This window comes from Bombus huntii, chromosome 2, assembly GCF_024542735.1.
Source record: "Bombus huntii isolate Logan2020A chromosome 2, iyBomHunt1.1, whole genome shotgun sequence".
Taxonomy (NCBI): domain Eukaryota; kingdom Metazoa; phylum Arthropoda; class Insecta; order Hymenoptera; family Apidae; genus Bombus; species Bombus huntii.
In genome coordinates, this window is record NC_066239.1 from 14,977,512 (window position 1) to 14,996,308 (window position 18,797).

At 29.9% G+C, this 18,797-nt stretch overlaps 3 protein-coding genes across 3 annotated transcripts; all 3 read left to right on the forward strand.

Moving 5' to 3' along the window:
* Window positions 1–783: 783 nt before the first annotated feature.
* LOC126878101 (uncharacterized) lies at window positions 784–7,298 on the forward strand. Its single transcript, XM_050640562.1, has 4 exons — window positions 784–902; window positions 1,700–2,325; window positions 2,812–3,010; window positions 3,152–7,298. The coding sequence occupies exons 2-4, from the start codon at window positions 2,275–2,277 to the stop codon at window positions 5,500–5,502; spliced, it is 2,601 nt and encodes an 866-aa protein (XP_050496519.1). The 5' UTR covers window positions 784–902; window positions 1,700–2,274; the 3' UTR covers window positions 5,503–7,298.
* Window positions 7,299–8,471: 1,173 nt separating this feature from the next.
* On the forward strand, window positions 8,472–9,919 carry LOC126878144 (uncharacterized). The gene is made up of 2 exons (XM_050640676.1): window positions 8,472–9,161; window positions 9,241–9,919. Exons 1-2 carry the CDS (start codon window positions 8,472–8,474, stop codon window positions 9,451–9,453), a joined length of 903 nt encoding a protein of 300 aa, XP_050496633.1. The 3' UTR covers window positions 9,454–9,919.
* Window positions 9,920–10,045: 126 nt separating this feature from the next.
* LOC126878099 (uncharacterized) lies at window positions 10,046–14,265 on the forward strand. Its single transcript, XM_050640560.1, has 6 exons — window positions 10,046–10,284; window positions 10,769–10,879; window positions 10,993–11,226; window positions 11,354–13,344; window positions 13,417–13,534; window positions 13,672–14,265. Exons 1-6 carry the CDS (start codon window positions 10,198–10,200, stop codon window positions 13,924–13,926), a joined length of 2,796 nt encoding a protein of 931 aa, XP_050496517.1. The 5' UTR covers window positions 10,046–10,197; the 3' UTR covers window positions 13,927–14,265.
* The last annotated feature ends 4,532 nt before the right edge of the window (window positions 14,266–18,797 follow it).

Below are 18,797 nucleotides of genomic sequence, written 5' to 3' on the forward strand. Positions count from 1 at the left end.
TTTTGATAGATGGGACGCCACGGTTTGCACGAGATCGTGGTGGAATGCTCGGAATACTATTCGTAAAACGAGACTACAGTGTCCAACCGAAGTGAACTCCCCACTTTGAAATCTCCCTCCATTACTTAACGGTTTGAATTCGCTGCTGCGGTGGAGGCACCACTACGATACCCAAGGAGAATGTATTGTCGTCACTTTCGCGTTTAATTCGCGCGGAAATCGAGGAAATATTAGAAAGTTTAATAAGGACTGTATAATAATATTGCGCTTTCTGAGTTCTTTACCAACTTTTCTTCGACTATAATTACATGATATGTAATAATTACAGAAACAATAGAAATACAATTGATCTTGGCGAAAAATCGTTGATTATTACCCATCTTTTATACTCGAGAAGATGTTACGAACATTTATGATAACACGCATCGACTGTGATTGCATCAAACTTTAATTAAACAATTATGCAACAGGTTATTGCCCTCGATAATTCTTTACACTCGTAATTATCAATTATCTTCTAAACATTATGAACTTTCTCAACCAGTTTCACTTATTATCACTTTTTTGTAGGTTATCTTAAACAAGGTGTTGTATAGGCATGTGAGTTATATGCACATGCAAATGTACGTAAGCATTTTCCAACAGAGGTGAACATTATAATTTTAATTAGATGTTTCAACAGTTATTAACTTGGAATAGTTCACGCAAATCGTTCTCGTTACATATAATTAGAATAACATGTGCAAAGTTTATGAAAATGCAAAAAATGATATTTTATCAATATGTTTATGTATACAAATGTTTATTTAACGTAGCTGAAGTATAGGACAACGAATATTGACTTTAACGCAGAACAGTAAATTTACAACGTCAGTAACGGGATAATTTATGGAAAGGAACAGGTATACATCTTGAACAATTTATTGCATTCTGCATGGCTGGCTATTTTATTGTTGGCAGCGGATTAGGCGACCGTGCTTATACTTTTATCTTAAGTTCTTCTCCCTTGTCCTGCAATATCTGCATTTTAAGAATAGTTAGTTATATACCCACCATAAATAGTAAAACTCATTTAATTCCGTTCTAAACATATAAAAAAAATTGTTAATTTTTTTTACTAAACCTTATTTCATTCATTTATCTTATATATATACATAGTAACTTTATTTAATGTAGCGAATATCCTTAATTTTATTATTTCGTCTTTAAAATTTTTTCAAACAATTTATATTACATCAAATAATGAGATTGAAGTACGAACACCATAAAAGACTTTTTAAGCTTTTCTTAGTTTTAAGTAGTTTCAGTTTTAAAACTTTAAAAGACTGCCCGCGCAATATCAGAAAATAAACACATTGTGACCGGCACGATTTTGCATATATATACGTTACATATAGCCTCGGTCCTCATACAGCATTCAAAGGTACTTAATAAATGAGTAACGAGTATTTTCAAGAAATTTTCAAGAGTTTGTTACACAATCCTTATTATTAATCCTTATTATTACACAATCCGATTATTATTTTCATTTTCCGTATCACCGTGTATACTGATGATATTATATTCGCGAAAATACTCATCGCCACATTCAACAAATTCCAGCTTCATATTGTAATTTATACAATAACTAAAACTCAGCTTATCGAAGACGTTTTTCGCAGTTGACGATGCTCGATACAACTGAAAACTTTGTAAACAGGAAGAGTGAATTGACGTTTCATAAACAGAAGATTCGCGATTCACGCCCTCAGACGTTCACGCTAGGTAAACAAAAGCCAGAAATTCGGGTTTTGGATTTAAGAGGTTTTAAAAAGGAAAGTACCCTGTGTCCAAGGGAAAGCAATTAAACTTTTCCATTTTCATTATGGCTACCATGGACCCTAATAAAACCAGGTAAAAGTGCGGTATAAAATTTGTTAGCAAGCTACTTCAAAAGATAATCGGATCTCTCAAGTAAGCTACAATAAAACCTCTCGAGGTAGTCTCGTAATTCTTTATTTGCAGGTACGGAGTCTCTAAGCACCCTTCGAGGATTCCTAGAAACTGCAAATAACTGTACTTGGAAATAAGAATCCAATATTCTTGTAATAGTCTAATATTCGTCTTGTTCCAGAAGTGGGGGAATTTGGATCCAGTCGACTATATTAAGGAGCTCACAGAGGGTTGGCATGTCATTTACGGGAAGGTGCGTTAGAAGATTGGTTTTCCGTTCTAGTCCTTTCGATTTTTGGGTGATTTTCACTTGTTCGTTTTGGTGATAATTGTTAATTGAAAATGGCAGTAGAGTGGATTAGAAATAATATGCTGTTTGCCGACAATGAACGCGTAAGTTGATTTTATGAATTTGAATCTGTGATTGCAAATTTCTTCCTTATCAAATGGTTTTCTTATTCGAAATGTACTATTTGTCATAATTTGTAACTGACATTCTGTGATTTACTTTGACCTCGAACAGACTATCGAATATACGTGATACAATCGAAGAAAAATTATTTAACTAATTTATGTATTATGATTTTAACGGACTTTTGAAAATGTATAACTTTAATCAATAATTAAATTTTGTTCAGCTTCGTTGAATAAATTTCCCTTAGCCCTTTACTTTGCAATTTTATTTTGTATTTCATACATTCAATACGTTAATTATCGTTACTCTTTTGCCACAGAGCATCAATTGTATTATTAATTAGTTTGCAATCACTAATATTAGAACGTCGAGGAATTTTACGTATACATGATTTTTATTACAGAATTAAGTTTTATTTGATCTGAATATTTTAATAATTTTTGTTTCTTATTTTTCTTTAATAGAATAGGCAATTGACGGAAACCGAATTAAAAATTCAGCAGTCTCTTCAAAAAATTTCCACCACAAATTGGTATATAAACAAATATTCGAAACCACAAAAGATATTAAAAGGCATGCAGATTGAATATCGTCTACCATCATGGAAGAATCCTACTTTCAGAAGAAACTATATATCAAATTCATCGTCTTCCGATTCAATAGGTATTTGTTAATGTTCGATTCTTATAAAAATGTAGAGATAACAAATGACAGATTTTTTCATTGTAAGTCATGGTCTTTTTTTAAAGAAGTATGCCAGTTATATTGACTGTGTTATATTAACAATACAACTTTGAATTTCAGATATATCTCCACATGTGAAGGAAAATGTACACGAGAAAGCTAAGAAAGTGGCACCGCCTATAACATCCCACAACAACAAAACATTTTGTCAGCAAATATTACCAGAAACTAAACACACGAGATCCTCGACGAAGTCTTCTTCACCCAAGGAAGAAATATTGGACTTGAACATTCCGGTAATGAAGTTCCCTAGACAAATTTCCAAGACTTTTCCTAAAATGTCGCCTTCTAGAAAAATCCAAAACATAAATATCATTTTTCCACCCGGTCCGAAGATTGAATTTCCAAATGAAGACATGTGTAATGACGACTATAACGGTGACGATAGTAGAAAGACGTTTGTTTTAAAGGAACGACCATTTAACGTTGATAGGACTACTAAGACTGAAGATTTACGAAACGTCGATGTGATAATAGACAAAAGAAGAGAGAATAGACAAACGAACGTCAGCTTTCAAGCTTCCCAAGCTGTAACGACTATTTTAGAAACACTAGAAAAGCCAAACTTCGTCAAATATGGTGCCAAATCTACTCCAAAATTCTCTCAAGCTTCCGAAGTTGTGACGACTCCTTTAAGTACGCCAGATGTAGAGCCGAAATTTTTCAAATATCATACCAAATCTACTCCAAAATTCTCTCAAGCTTCCGAAGTTGTGACGACTCCTTTAAGTACGCCAGATGTAGAGCCGAAATTTTTCAAATATCGTACCAAATTTACTCCAAAATTCTCTCAAGCTTCCGAAGTTGTGACGACTCCTTTAAGTACGCCAGATGTAGAGCCGAAATTTTTCAAATATCGTACCAAATCTACTCCAAAATTCTCTCAAGCTTTCGAAGTTGTGACGACTCCTTTAAGTACGCCAGATGTAGAGCCGAAATTTTTCAAATATCGTACCAAATCTATTCCAAAATTCTCTCAAGCTTCCGAAGTTGTGACGACTCCTTTAAGTACGCCAGATGTAGAGCCGAAATTTTTCAAATATCGTACCAAGTCTACTCCAAAATTCTCTCAAGCTTCCGAAGTTGTGACGACTCCTTTAAGTACGCCAGATGTAGAGCCGAAATTTTTCAAATATCGTACCAAATCTACTCCAAAATTCTCTCAAGCTTCCGAAGTTGTGACGACTCCTTTAAGTACGCCAGATGTAGAGCCGAAATTTTTCAAATATCGTACCAAATCTACTCCAAAATTCTCTCAAGCTTCCGAAGTTGTGACGACTCCTTTAAGTACGCCAGATGTAGAGCCGAAATTTTTCAAATATCGTACCAAATCTATTCCAAAATTCTCTCAAGCTTCCGAAGTTGTGACGACTCCTTTAAGTACGCCAGATGTAGAACCGAAATTTTTCAAATATTGTACCAAATCTATTCCAAAATTCTCTCAGGTTTCCGAAGTTGTGACGACTCCTTTAAATGGACCAGATGTAAAGCCAAAATTCTTCAAACTTCGTGCCAATTCTACTCCAAAATTCTCTCAAGCCCAACTATTTTCATCTGCTATCATCGAAAATAGTCCAAAAGAAAAGAATATTTCACCCAGCATACTGGAGAGATCTTTGATTTTCGAAAACAAGTCAATGAATGTGTCGAACAAGTCTGAGAATATTCGAAGATTTAAGAAGATATCTCCGAATCTTCTGGAAAAGACGTTTATCTTCGAAATGAATTCAACGCACAGCAGTTTCCAAGAATCGAATGACTCCATAGACTTTGAGCTTTCGTTACAGAGTAAACAATTGAATTGCAAGAAGAATATAGTTCGAGATATCGTTCGAAACTTAGATGAAAAAGAAAAGAGAAAATCGTTGCAGCCGCGTCATAGCCAAGATGATGACAAAAAGTGCTATGTGAAGAAAATAGTGAATGCTTTGGATAAGGGAGACATTTCTGGAGTGACAAGCCTATTATCAAGAAGTTCTACAATCGACGAAGACAGCCCCAGCGAATCAGAGACAAAATCCTACGTCACATCAAACTTCCCCAAGGATACGGATTACAGTGATTATAGTCAAAGATCGCCGACTCTGAACAGCGACGACGATCAAACATTCGTTTCTGAATGCCTCAAAGAAGACACGTTGGAAGCCAAAGAGAAGAAAAGTGCTGGGGATGATTCTGTTTATTGGATATCCATACCTAGATCTACACTACCAAGAAGTAGTTCTCTATTGAGCATGATCTCCGAATGGTCCAACCCTGATCACTCTCCATGTATCAGTCCGATTAAAAGCCCGAATGAAGACGAATATTCATTACAAACAAGCTGGGGAGCTACTTACAAGACGAGCAACCCACTCTCCAAGAAATTGTTCCACGAGACCGTAGTGATAGATTCAGGATACTCTGATTAGAGTGGATCTTATTTTTCGACCATTGAGTTTTCCCACGGTAGCGAGTGTATCAAAAATTTCTGATAAAAACTTATTTACATTCAATAGTCATCAGAGAAAAATGTAGTCACTCTTTACGAGTGATTAAGTCGGTAAAAGTCAAAAGAGAGGAATTTGCGAATTATTTCATGATTCAATTTGACGTAAAATGTAATCTGATTGTCAGAGAATTTATTTCTACAATCGCGAATATTTGGATATTTGCTTCGATACTTTTCAGATGATGCTTCCAGTGACTGGATATAACACGTATCGTATCTTTTGAGTATTCTGCAAATATAAAATAATAATATTGTGGTATAATGAAATTAGATATAGTATATGTATATAATAAAATTTAATGTATATGTATATGTAATAATAGGTATATTGAATATTATAAAGACTGGAAAGATCGAAGTTACATTGAGAATATTCATATTTTTGCGAACATTTCGTTACATTACGCATGCGACAAATTGGCGGTAAATAATTTTCAAATTCATTGCAATTCAACTTTGATCTATTTTTTTTCTTTTTTATTGCAAGCAAGTGATTGATCAAAATAATGTGATTTTATATTTGCTAATGATATGAACGAAGTCTGAATATTGTAGGCATTCCGTGAAATTCAAATGTGCCTTCCTCTTTCAAGTCGAGCTCGAATCTCTTAGAATAACGAATTATTTTAATTGTGAATTTTCAATCGTTTCACGCATATTATATGCATACGAAACTGTATTTCCTATATCTATCTAATATTGTTTAATATCTGAAAATGAAGAATTTGATTTTGATTGTTTTTTACCAATAAACTTAACTAGTTTTTTGTAAAAAAGTTATATTGGAAGTGATGTTCTATCGATATTAGTATCGAAATAATGCATCGATAGTATAGTAAACTAGTTTTATTTTACATTAAATATACTTTTCAGTCTGACTAGGACAACGTGAAGACACAGTTGTGATGTTCAAAGCTATAAACTATGCGAATCATAAGTGTATAAAGCGGATTTTAAGATATTGTTTCAATGTACGTGTTTGATGAAACATAGTATTGTCCATTATATATACAATTTATTCATGTCTTCAATGAAAAATTTTTTCTCTGGCGATTCGAACAAATGCCAGGATACTCGGCGATAGTCACTGATCGCTATATAGAAATAAATTGTCTCGGCTAGGAACTTATTTGGAAATTTTCTAGTGGAAAATTAGCTACAAAAATTCTTGTAATATTAGGTAATAGTTACGTATATAAACCACTTTTAACGTTCCTATATTGATCTTTTTTTTAACTTTTTCGCGTTAAAAAGATACTGGCAAAACTCTTTTCTAAAATTCAATCTAATTTTTTTTCTTTGTAATACTACAAATTAATTATTTGCTAACGTATTTCAGAATCAATGGATTCATTAGAATCCCGAATGCGACGAAATGTATGAATGAAAATTAAAACGCAATGGAATGTTTAATTATAAGATTAAGTTTTAACACTGACTTATTTGCGATCCAGTACATAGTGTCTACTACTGTAAAGTATAGTAATGCTTCTTTAACGAAAAATTGTAGAGAGAATTCTTACAAAGTTCTAGTATTTCGGAATTCCAATATAATGGTAAAATTATTTTGTAAAATATTTCTTATGCGAAGTAAGTCAGCATCTTTGAAGCAATATTTGTTATAGCAGCATGATCATAATCTTTTAAAAATAATACAAAATAATATCTTGATAATGATTTTTGTAAAAGTAGATTTTGAGAAATAAAGCAAAGAATATAAATTTAAATCTAAACAAAAATAAAAATAATCTTCAATATATATATTTGAATTACATAAAACAAATTCCCTTTTCTATAAATCGCTTTTACAGATCTATATTTTTATAATTAATTACGCGAACGAATAATAACACAGCAGAAAGTCGTAGAACGCTTGAAATTTCAAATCGACTATTTTTTATGTAATTGCTATGAATAATTGATTGCAAAATTCTAAAGCGTGATCAATGGACAGCCTTTTATTCAATACAAAATAATCTTCAAAATCTTGTACACAAATAATGTAAGACAGAAAGTATCCTTAAACTTTTGCAGATACGTATCTCTTTTGAAATGATGTAAATTTTATTCTGTATGTACTTTGTCACACAGCTAATAGTTTACAAACGATTTTAATCATTCTATATTACTATATATGTGCATTCTGTGTGTGTATGTGTGTGATACAAATAATGTATAATCCTCGTTTGATATTATGAAAGATTAAGAACAACATAAGAAGAACCTGAAAAAATTAATCTATTTCAAATAAAGTGTACATTCCGAAGTACACACGCGTGTATGACCTTTACCATATTTATCACCTAACGGAATAACGAGCAACAAATTACAGACGTTGTCATTACCGTTCTAAGTGTCGAGACACAAACATAATACATTTTGAATCCAAGAAGTGAAAAAGTATCAAAAATTTACAAGCTATACTACTTGTGTACTTATTACCAAAGAGAAATTCCTTCCCTGTTATTACTTTGCATTTAAAGATAAAAACTAATGAAGAAGATGGCGCTACAGTCAGGAAGCAATCATTTGAAACCTACGTCAGATACTTCGGAAATAGTAAACAATGAGGAGAAATCACAAAATAATTCTATTTCGATTGAAAACAAATACACAAGCTATACTTTCCAAAATTTCAAAGTAAGAAAGAAATGTTTTAGGGAAAACTTATTTTGTGAGCCAAAAGAGGTGCAATTTGCGAATAAATCCCAAAACTTCGTGAGGAAAATAATTGCTTCTTTGGAAAAAAAGAACAAAGCTTGTACAGCAAATGACGAATTTTTTACAAAATATAACAGAAGAAATGACTCGAATCTTAATTTTGATCATTCCTTCAATAGAAAAGTTGAGACCTCTAACAAGATAAAAAATGAAATTCCAATTTCAAATATGGAAACAGAAACAAGTAAAGTATCTTCGGAAGATGATAACAAGATACAGAATTCTCGACCAGAAACGCCTACCAGATATCACCTACCTGTATCTTCAAATATTGGAACGAGAAAAAAAGCTTCCCTAGAAATCTATATTCAAAATAGTAATTCTAAGAAATCAGTAAACGAAACTTTCAATAAGCAAGAGAATAATTTTAAAATAAATGAACAATCAAATAAAAAATATTATAAAGAAGGTTATGTACACTGCAGTTCAAGAAATGACATCGAAGTCTGTAACCATGAAAGAAAAAAATTTTATGATTCTTCTTCGTTCGATCCTAATCGATATCGGGTCGAGTTACAAAATCGAACAGATACTACAAATTCCTATTTTTTAGAAAACGACCAAGACGATCACAAAAAAAATGCGTTAGAGAAAATATTTATACATTCAGAGAGGGAAGAGAGAAGTTTAGACAGAAATACTTTCAGAGAAAGACTCAGTAGAAGTAAGTCGCTCAAAAATTTCTTTGTGTCCATGATAAAGTGGAAAAAGTCTAAAACTAAGGAGAGACCTCGACGCTTTATGTCTTGTGATCATTTATTGGAGGACACAAAAATAATTGGTTGTAAAAATGATAAAATATTACAAAGAACTTCTTCATATCAAGCAATCGTTTTCCATCAAGAAAATTTTGAGCAGGTAAAACAATTAAATATATATATTTTTTAATTAAATTAAATTACATTCGATCTTTTAACAACATAATAAAAAATTACAGGTCAAACGTAACGCGACAATTCATCCTATTTATAGAGGGAAGAGAAATCAACAGCTTTTGGAAGTACTTGCAAAAAAAAATGAAGATCGTAGACGTCTTTTGATACATGGAAGCATGGAAAATCTTGTAAAACCCTCTGCAATCAAGGACATAGTAAAACATCTCGAAAATAGTAAAACGTCACAGCTTCCGCAAGAATCGCGAAAATATTAATGACTATTCCAATGAAAGAAAACATTGACTGCAAAGGAAGATGATGATATACTTATTCAGTTTCATAACTTGTGACAAATATTACTTCTTTGTATGATAATAAAAACCAAATGCCTTTTTAGGATGTTGACCCACACATGACATTGTGAAAAACTAGTAAATTTAATTTACTAATATTGAATGTTTAATTTCATCGTATATATTTAATATTTTAATTAAATAAATAATATCTTCAATAATTTTTTGTATATGCGGCCGCTGTTTAGTTTTAATATCAAAAATATGCGTAAGAAATGGATATATTTATGGTAGATTTGAATTAAGTTTGAATTAAATTTGATTTAAATTCGAGTTCAGAATAGGCAGAAAAATGTTAATGACCAAGTTTGAAGTAGACTATTTTGAATTAAATAACATACATTCTATTCAACTTTATAAAACCTAAGCAATGTAAAAAGATTTTAAATAAAACGATCCTATAATTAATCTATTGACAACCACTGCTTATAGCATGTAAGTAACTTTAAATAGTAAGGATGGCCCTCTATATGAAAACGTTCGATGCTCCGCAAATCTTATATGAAATATATCTCACAGTCACGTATGAAACACGGTGAACCGCGTATGTGTGTATGAACCTATATGCAAAAACTTAACGTAGTTTATCAGAGTTAATTATCGTAAAACTCGTGCGTAATAACTATCGTTACTCATCATAAGTTACGCACGAGACTTTTGCGGACTATGCAGGAATTTCCTTACGTGTTATCAGAGTACGAGGAAATAAATCCTCTTCTTTACAAGCCTATCAACTCAACTCAACGAATCAAGGTATTTCTTTAAAGTTGAAAAACAATTCTTATGCAACACAATAATGCATGTTATGTGTTATCATAATATTGTGTTGTTTCTACTAATTACATTTTTAACGACTCACTATACACATTCTAATTTAGTTTATTGTTAAATAAGGTTTATGCGATTGCTTGGAGTACAATTTGAAATTGCACAAATATTTGAAACGAAATTATTTTTCAGTGTCATACAGCATATATATCTGTTTTAGAAAATTACATTTTATTTTAGAAATTTAAATAAGTGAGATGGAATTAAATATATTGTGTATAACAAATTCTACTTATAGTAAGAACCAATTAAACTAAATGCTGTTTTTCTTTTAATTCTCAAATGGGACAGAAATATATACTTGTTATTTTTTTAAGTAGTATTCTTAAAATTGTAATAAAATAGTTTCAAAAAGTTTGTTTCTATAAAAGTAGAATTTGAGAGTAATATGAAATTAATTATGTTTCAGTATACATGTTTCAATACGTCTTCCAGCTATATTGTATTAGGTTCAACCAGTGGCAGTATTTATCTATTTTCAAGGAAACCATGCTCATTTATACAGTTAATACCCTTATCGGTACATAAATTTTCCTTAATGTACTATAGTAAGAAATTACATAATTTATATATCAATCCAATGTAAAAGATTATAAAAAAGATAATTTCTAATTATTATCTTTATAACACCAGGAAGGTGCAGTTTCTCGTATTCTCATATCACCTGATGAGAAAACGATTGCCTTGACAACAAATCGTGGCATAGTTTGTCTAATAGCTCTAAAATCTACGCCAAAATTGATAGCTATATCAACCGAGCACATTCACAAACGAGTTAACTGCCTGTGTTGGAATGATAATAGCTCTGAGGTATATATTGGAGATGGGCATGGAAAAGTTTCTGTTATGGCACTATCTATTTTTACGGTATAAGCCTTTAATATTTTAATATTTTAAACATTATTAACATATATTTTACTAAATTAGTAACTTTTATGTTTTATATAGATTGTTCTAAGAGTAAACTAATACTAATAAAATGATAATCTTTCAGGTAAATGGCATGTTTCAAGCACCAACTTGTACATTGATGAATTTAGATTCAAGCATTGTACAACTTAATTTCTTATCACCTTTATTATTAGTGTCAACTTTGACTCGTTGTTACATATGTGATACAATACAGGAACAGTATAAACAAATAGGAAATAAAGCACGGCATGGAGAATTTGGTGCCTGTTTCTATAAAACATGCCTTATAGAGAATAAGAGTGCTCCAGACAGCCAAAAGGAAGGGAAAGTAGTCAATAAAAAGGGTTCCTTTAATTTCATTGCAGAAGGTAACAGTAAGATACAAGAAGAAAATTTTCCTCAAATCTTTTGTGCTAGACCAGGATCTAGACTTTGGGAAGTGTCTGCAAATGGAATAGTAATGAAAACTCATCAGTTTAAAGAAGCACTTGCTATTCCACCTATAAGAATATGTAGGCCAAGCATTAGAAAATCTGTTTATCAAAAGCAAGCAGAACCAACCTGGCTGCCACAATCTATTAATTTCTCCTATCTGTCTGTTATTGGAGACAAGTATTTATTTTCATATACTTCTACTGGCCTATACATTATTGATCCCCTGACTGCAACTGTGGTACTGTGGAATAATGAATTTTCAAATATATCTTTAGCAGAAACTATTGAGAATAAAATATATTTGATGACCTCTGATGGGGAATTTCATTGTTTAGTTTTATATTTCTTAGATTCCTTAATATTACGATTGTATAATAAAAAGAAATATTATGAATGTTTAGAGATATGCCTCATGTATAAACTACAATTAAAAAAATTAGTAAATAATACTGAGATTAATAATGTTTGTGATATAGAGAATAGGTTGCAGATATTTAAAGATGATGAATTGTCAACATTATTACATCCTTTAATACTTTTATTGGAATCTAATATAAAAATAATTCCAAAAAAATTAGATTCAGGTATTGTAGTCGTTAATTGCGGAAATTCAGACCTGAAAGATGAGGAAAATTTGGGGCTTCATTCTGTATCCTATTGTTCTTTGCAAAATAATGAAAGGCTTTTTGAAACCGAATTAAACATAGAAAAAGAAAAAACATCAACCAATTTATTGGATGGTTCCGATAATAAAACGAAAAAGGATGAAGACACGAATTGCAATACAGCCAAGGATTTAGAAGAAGGTCATGATGAAACCAAAGAAAAATTGAATTTGAACAAAAGTGTAACACAAAGAATACAAGCAGATCTGGAAATTATATATACGGTAGTTGGTAATATTAAGCCTTCAATGGACGAAGAAGACTTAGAAAAAATAATTTTAGATATAGATTGGAGAATGAATGTTATCAAAGATTCATATGAAAATGTAGATGAACTAAAGAACTTTGTATATGAAATATTAAGAAGCGTAGAACTATGTTACTTCAATGCTTTATTAGAAAATGTTTCAATACAACTAATACAATCTACAGATAATGAAAATATTATAAAACAAATAATAAAAGCTTTTGTTAATGTAAATGCACAAAGCTGCAGAAGATGTACCTGTGGTAGTGTGTATCCAACAAATGAACTAATAGAACCAAAGTTCCTGGGGATTGGTAAATCCCTTCTTAAGAAAATGTTAGATGAATATAAGGAGGAGTGTATAAATTTATGTAACAAAGTACCTTACATGTGGCGAGATTACTTGCCACTTTACACAGAACAGCATGGTATAATGACGAATGATCTAATACGCCAATGTCTTCAAACTAGAGATAATATTATATTTTCCATTTTTTTACCTTTATTGGATGGGAAACATTGGAACTATATAGCGACATACGCGAAAGAAATTCAAGAGGGACAGTGTCTGTTCTGTAGAAAGTCTATAAAAAGAGGAAATCACGAAGAATGGATAAACTGGACTGCTGTGATATATGAAATCATGAAGAAACAGGGACCTGATATTGCCATGACATTATTAATAAAATTAGAGAAAGCTATTCCAAATGTTCCTATTGATAGAAAGTGAGTATTATCTTTCTAAACATTTAAGCATAGAATCAGGTAAAAATAATTAAGTATTTTCATTTTTTGCAGTATATTTCAGTCATTAGTATTTACAAAACTTTTATATCAACATGGGATGAAGTATGCCGTTAATCTTAATAAAACTAATTTGGAGTCATCTGAATACAATACAATATGTTCTACAAAGGTAATTATTATTTTTTAATTGACTTCTGGGTCATCAGAAAATATTTATTAAAAAGAGAAAAAACTCAGTTTGTATCTATATCTTTTATGTCTTAACTAAACCATAATTTATATATAAACAATTTATGTTTTTTACAGATTCGAGATCAAGTGGCAGAAGTTCTTGAAAAAGACTTAAGTAAACCGATTAATAAAAATATTTTCGAGAATGGGCCGCATCATTGGGGAATGCATTATCAGAATAAATTATCTGTATGTTCTTGCTGCACACTATCCCTTCAAACACCAGTTCTATTAGGTAATAATGGAATCGCAATATTTGATTGCGGCCACGCTTACCATGTAAATTGTATGATAGAAAAAAAACTCACTGCCTGTAATCTTCATTCTTAATTGTACATGCACAACAAATATATACAAATAAATCTCGTAAAAGAAGATACAAATATTAACGTGTAAACAAAGTCTCATTCAGGTAGTTTACAGAATGAAAAACTGCACACTATATCTAGTCTTTAAAAAATTTGTTTGCGCGTACTCATATAAGCGTATTTACAAATTTATTGTCGAAATACAAATTGTTATCACAGATAAATCTCGCGGTTTAACAATGAAGTTGAATTTAAAAGATAGGTTTTTTGAGTTTCTTATGGTATAAAGAAATGTAATGATTTTATCAAATACAATTTTGTTTGTATAAGCAAGTAATAAAAATTACAATAGAAACTAGTATTTGTGTAAAAGGAGTATATGAATAAAAATTGAGCATTGAAAATTCTTATGTAATAAGTAAAGTACATTCCTTAAATTAGTTATTAAAAGACTTGAAATTGTTAAAATATTTATAAAAATTAAGAATTAGACTGTTATAATTTCAAAAATTTAGTTTTATTCTAGAAAATAATGTACTATTTTATATTTGTATATGTATCGTAATTTTTTTGTACTTTTTACGACCAACTATATACACGATATAATTAAGGAATTCCAATTTCAATTTGACACTTACCTTCTCTTTTATTTGATATATTTATTATTTAATTCCAAAATATTTATGCAGTATGAGGCATATTCAAATTATATATATTCTAAAATTTTATACAAACGAGTGTTTCAAAAAACTTGCTGCATTCTAATAATAGTCTTAAGTATCTTTAAAAGGTGAAAAAAGGAGAGGGTGCATTGTAAATTCATTTTAAAACAATGAGTCGTGAGATTTTCACTGTACATAACCTCGACCCTTAAAAAGTTGTCAGGAATATATTTTTCCTTCATTATCACATTATCCCTTAAATTAGAAAATTCTAAACTGCAAGAAACAAAATTCATTATATTGAAGAAATTGGTCTAACCACATAAGTATATCTTAAGGATTAAAATAATAGTAACATGGTAACAAAAATAACTACTTTTTCCGTAACTTTTGCACAACTTTGTTAAAAGTAAATATATTTAAATAAAACAAAAAAGAAAGTATATGAAGGATAAAAATATTTAGAATTATTAAAAATGCCTCAATCTGCATAAAACAGGATTTAAAATTCCTTACTCTACGGTAACGAGCCAAAATATTGTTAAATATTTCGAATTACATTGACATATGGTAATTTGTTTGTAACAAATGTAATGCATATTTTTCTTTCCCCTTTTTACGCTCAATGAATTTGATCACGCAAAAAATGCAATTTTGTCGATCAATACGTTATGATATTGGAATATTGATTTTTCTACGATCATAATTGACTAGGAAGATATATAACTTCTCTTGACACGCAATACTTAAATCTATCATTATGTTACAACTTCGATAGTGATTTATAATTCTTAGTGTGTGCAAAATATAATGTAATGAATCTAATGCAAAAATCATAAATATTTTGCTTTCTTGATATTTGTATAGGATATAAAATATGAATTATATTTATTTTATTTATCATGATAAGAATTGATTTCGTGTAAAATTATTTATATGTAAATAACTTCTACGCGCGCGCACACACAATGTTATCGATTTACATATAACAATACACTACTACATGTTGCGTAAAATTTCGCAAAGTATGTATGTATGTATATAACTCTCTTGCGTTTTCTTTTTGTAATATAAATAACTCAATAATTGCCGTAATTGCATTCTATGCAATTAATTCTAATTGACGAATAATTATTACTTTTTTTAAAAGCATCTTATACAAAGGATTCGATTTTGAAAGCACATGAGGGAACGATATTAAATTTTTTCGTCAACTATTTCTACAAACTCCGAATTGGAAAATCGAAAAATTTGCTTAATTTGGTAAAGGCACAAGTGACTAGAATTTGTAAAATTTGTATCTGAATAATACAAAAGTGACAAATTTACCGATATGTAATGAAGTACACAAAAATTTCGATCTTATTAAATCGTACAATGTTTCTTTATACAAATTATGACCATCATCAACGTAAAACGATGCTCAAATTTCAATTTATTACCTGTTATCTTTCTTTTTATTTCGAATTCTTGAATATCAATTTTATATCGATGAAATTTGAACATCCGCAAAATTGATAATTTCGAGGACTCTAGTAGAAACCAGCATGTTAATTAATTAATTAATTAAGAACAACAAACAAATATGTAAAATCACAAATTTTCTTGTTTAAATTAGAAGAAAATTTCCTTCATCTTGAATCGTTAACATGTTAGTGACTTGAATTCTCGAATTTAGCTTCGATTCTTGTAGGACTAATTATTCCTGCTTACACAATTAAAGCAATTAACTACTTGATACGCTCTCAGAAAAACCAGGGTAACATATAAACGTCTGAACAAAATTTTAGCTCGTATATCGACTGGAAGTATACGTATATATGTATATATAAATGTAGACTATTGATAAACGTACAAAAACAAACGTGATCCATGGGAGGTATCGATTTTTAAAGCTGTATTCTGTGATATTATACACTTACCCATTAACTCCATACACATTTCTCCAGGCAATCTCTATTTTCGACTTAGTAAAATATTAACAGGTTTAAGTGGTACGTTATACAACAATATATATATATATATATATATATATGTATGTATGTATGTATGTATGTATGCGTAAAGAAGAAATCGTAACGAGCAATTGTTGTGCAAAGGGCGCCATGCATGGCATACTCGGAAAATAGACTCTTTTAAACCCCTACGTTCACTAAAAATCCGCATCATTATATGTTGTTACCGAATTTGAATAAATTATAATTAATAAACCGCTCATTCCTATCACTTATTTTTTGTTATCTTTTTCTATTATCTTTCAGGAACAAATGCTTTAAAGCTCTATAATATTAACACAGAATGTTTTTGTTCATTTTTAAGATTTTAATTTTGTACTAATAAGAAAATTATTAGAATACTAAATATTTGATTTTGTAAAACTTTACAATATTCTGTGCATATTTTAACGTTTCTTAAACGTTTTTACGAGATCACAGAAGAAAATTCGTAGTATATATATATATCTAATGCCTGTGTCGTTTGTATTTTTCTAAGTATTTTAAAACATTTATAAATCTTGATAATACAACAAAAATTTCATTGATATTATAGAAAGATCTATTATTGATTTATTGACTTCTTTAAAATTCCATTGTATTGAAGAGTTGTAACTTTTGATATAGTTTAAATATGTATTATATATATACATATATTTTTCTTTTAACATCAATTTATCTCTTTGAGAGTTTTCTAATTTCTCTTGACAATTGATCATAAATTCACAATTATATGTTTGTCTATTAAATTAACATTAATCTTTTTCATGTTTCAGATTTATAATTCTGAATGATTTAAAAAAAACTATACTAATATCATGAATTGTAAATATTGAGAATTCTATGCATTTCATTGCATGATTCTAAATATGCCATTATAATACTTACTTACAAAAGTTGTTATTAGATTTATAGTGCTCTCACAACATTACAAAAGATTTTCGTCGGTTTCGTTAAGATCACTAAATATTAACAATCATTTGTGTAGATTCACAGAAATGTGATTCTTTTAGCTTTTATAAAATTTTCTTGATAATAATCGCATTATTTGATATCGTCACGTAGAACTGTAATAGTTCTGTATAATAATACTATTCAGTACAAAGCGCTTTGCGTTTCAAAAAATTGAAACTATCCTTTTTCACGTGTTATCGTATGATTGTTTATATAAGTCCTATAATTCACAGCGTCACTTGACCGAGACCTCTATTAACAAAATATGATCTCTATAAATAGAATGTCGTTAAATATAAATCATTAAAAAATAAAGCTACAGATAAAAATATCTCACAGCTCTTTGTACTCTTGATAAGAAACAAATACAGAACTATTCATTTAAAACGCAACTACTACTAAGACTATGAAATAGTTTCAGCACTAATTACCATAAGTTAGACGATAAAATTGAAAAAAAAGAAAAGAAAAGAATTAAAAATAAGATTACCTAATCGTCAGTATATTTTAATTTTCTATAAACAATCATTAACTTTCTTTGAAACAATATCTCTTTCACATTAAAAAGAAAATAAGGAAAAATTAGAAAATGACAAATACCTTACAAACACCAATATTTTGTCACCTTAAAATTGCGCTTTAAATGGACAATTCTTATTATTAGTACACAAAAAAATACTTGTCGCATATTTGTAATGTAAGAATGCAATGCAGACTTTTTTCTTTTTCAATTTTAAATGACAGAAAAAATAATATTATAATTACTCCGATTATTTAGATGCCTCAATGAAATCGTTGGAACCTGCGCTGAACTGAAGATAAAAATTTCTTTTTAATCCTGATAAGTTAAAGTAATGTGTCCTTAATTATTCTGTCGAAAAATCACCGTTTAAACATAACATAGGAATCGAAGACGAAATGACTGAGCTATAGTAAAATATCTTTCTGGTTGGTGAATCGCAGTAAAAAAATCTATACATAAAGAAAGCCGTACACAGTGCTAACAAATCCAGGAGATGCAGGCTTTTGTTGCAGTGTGTGTACAGCTCGATGATTCTCATAAGAACTACAATTTATACATTTTACTTTCTAAGAACTATACTTATAGTCGAATTGTCTATACTGTTTGTAAATAATGTAGTCATTGTATTCGGATTTTTAGACTGATTGTTGCAAAAATATTGAATTTTCAGTTATAAAGATAAGTAGGAGTGAAAAAAGCATTTTACATTAATCCTTTGCAATTCTTTACTTTAATAGTAATTACTATTTATTCTTCAATT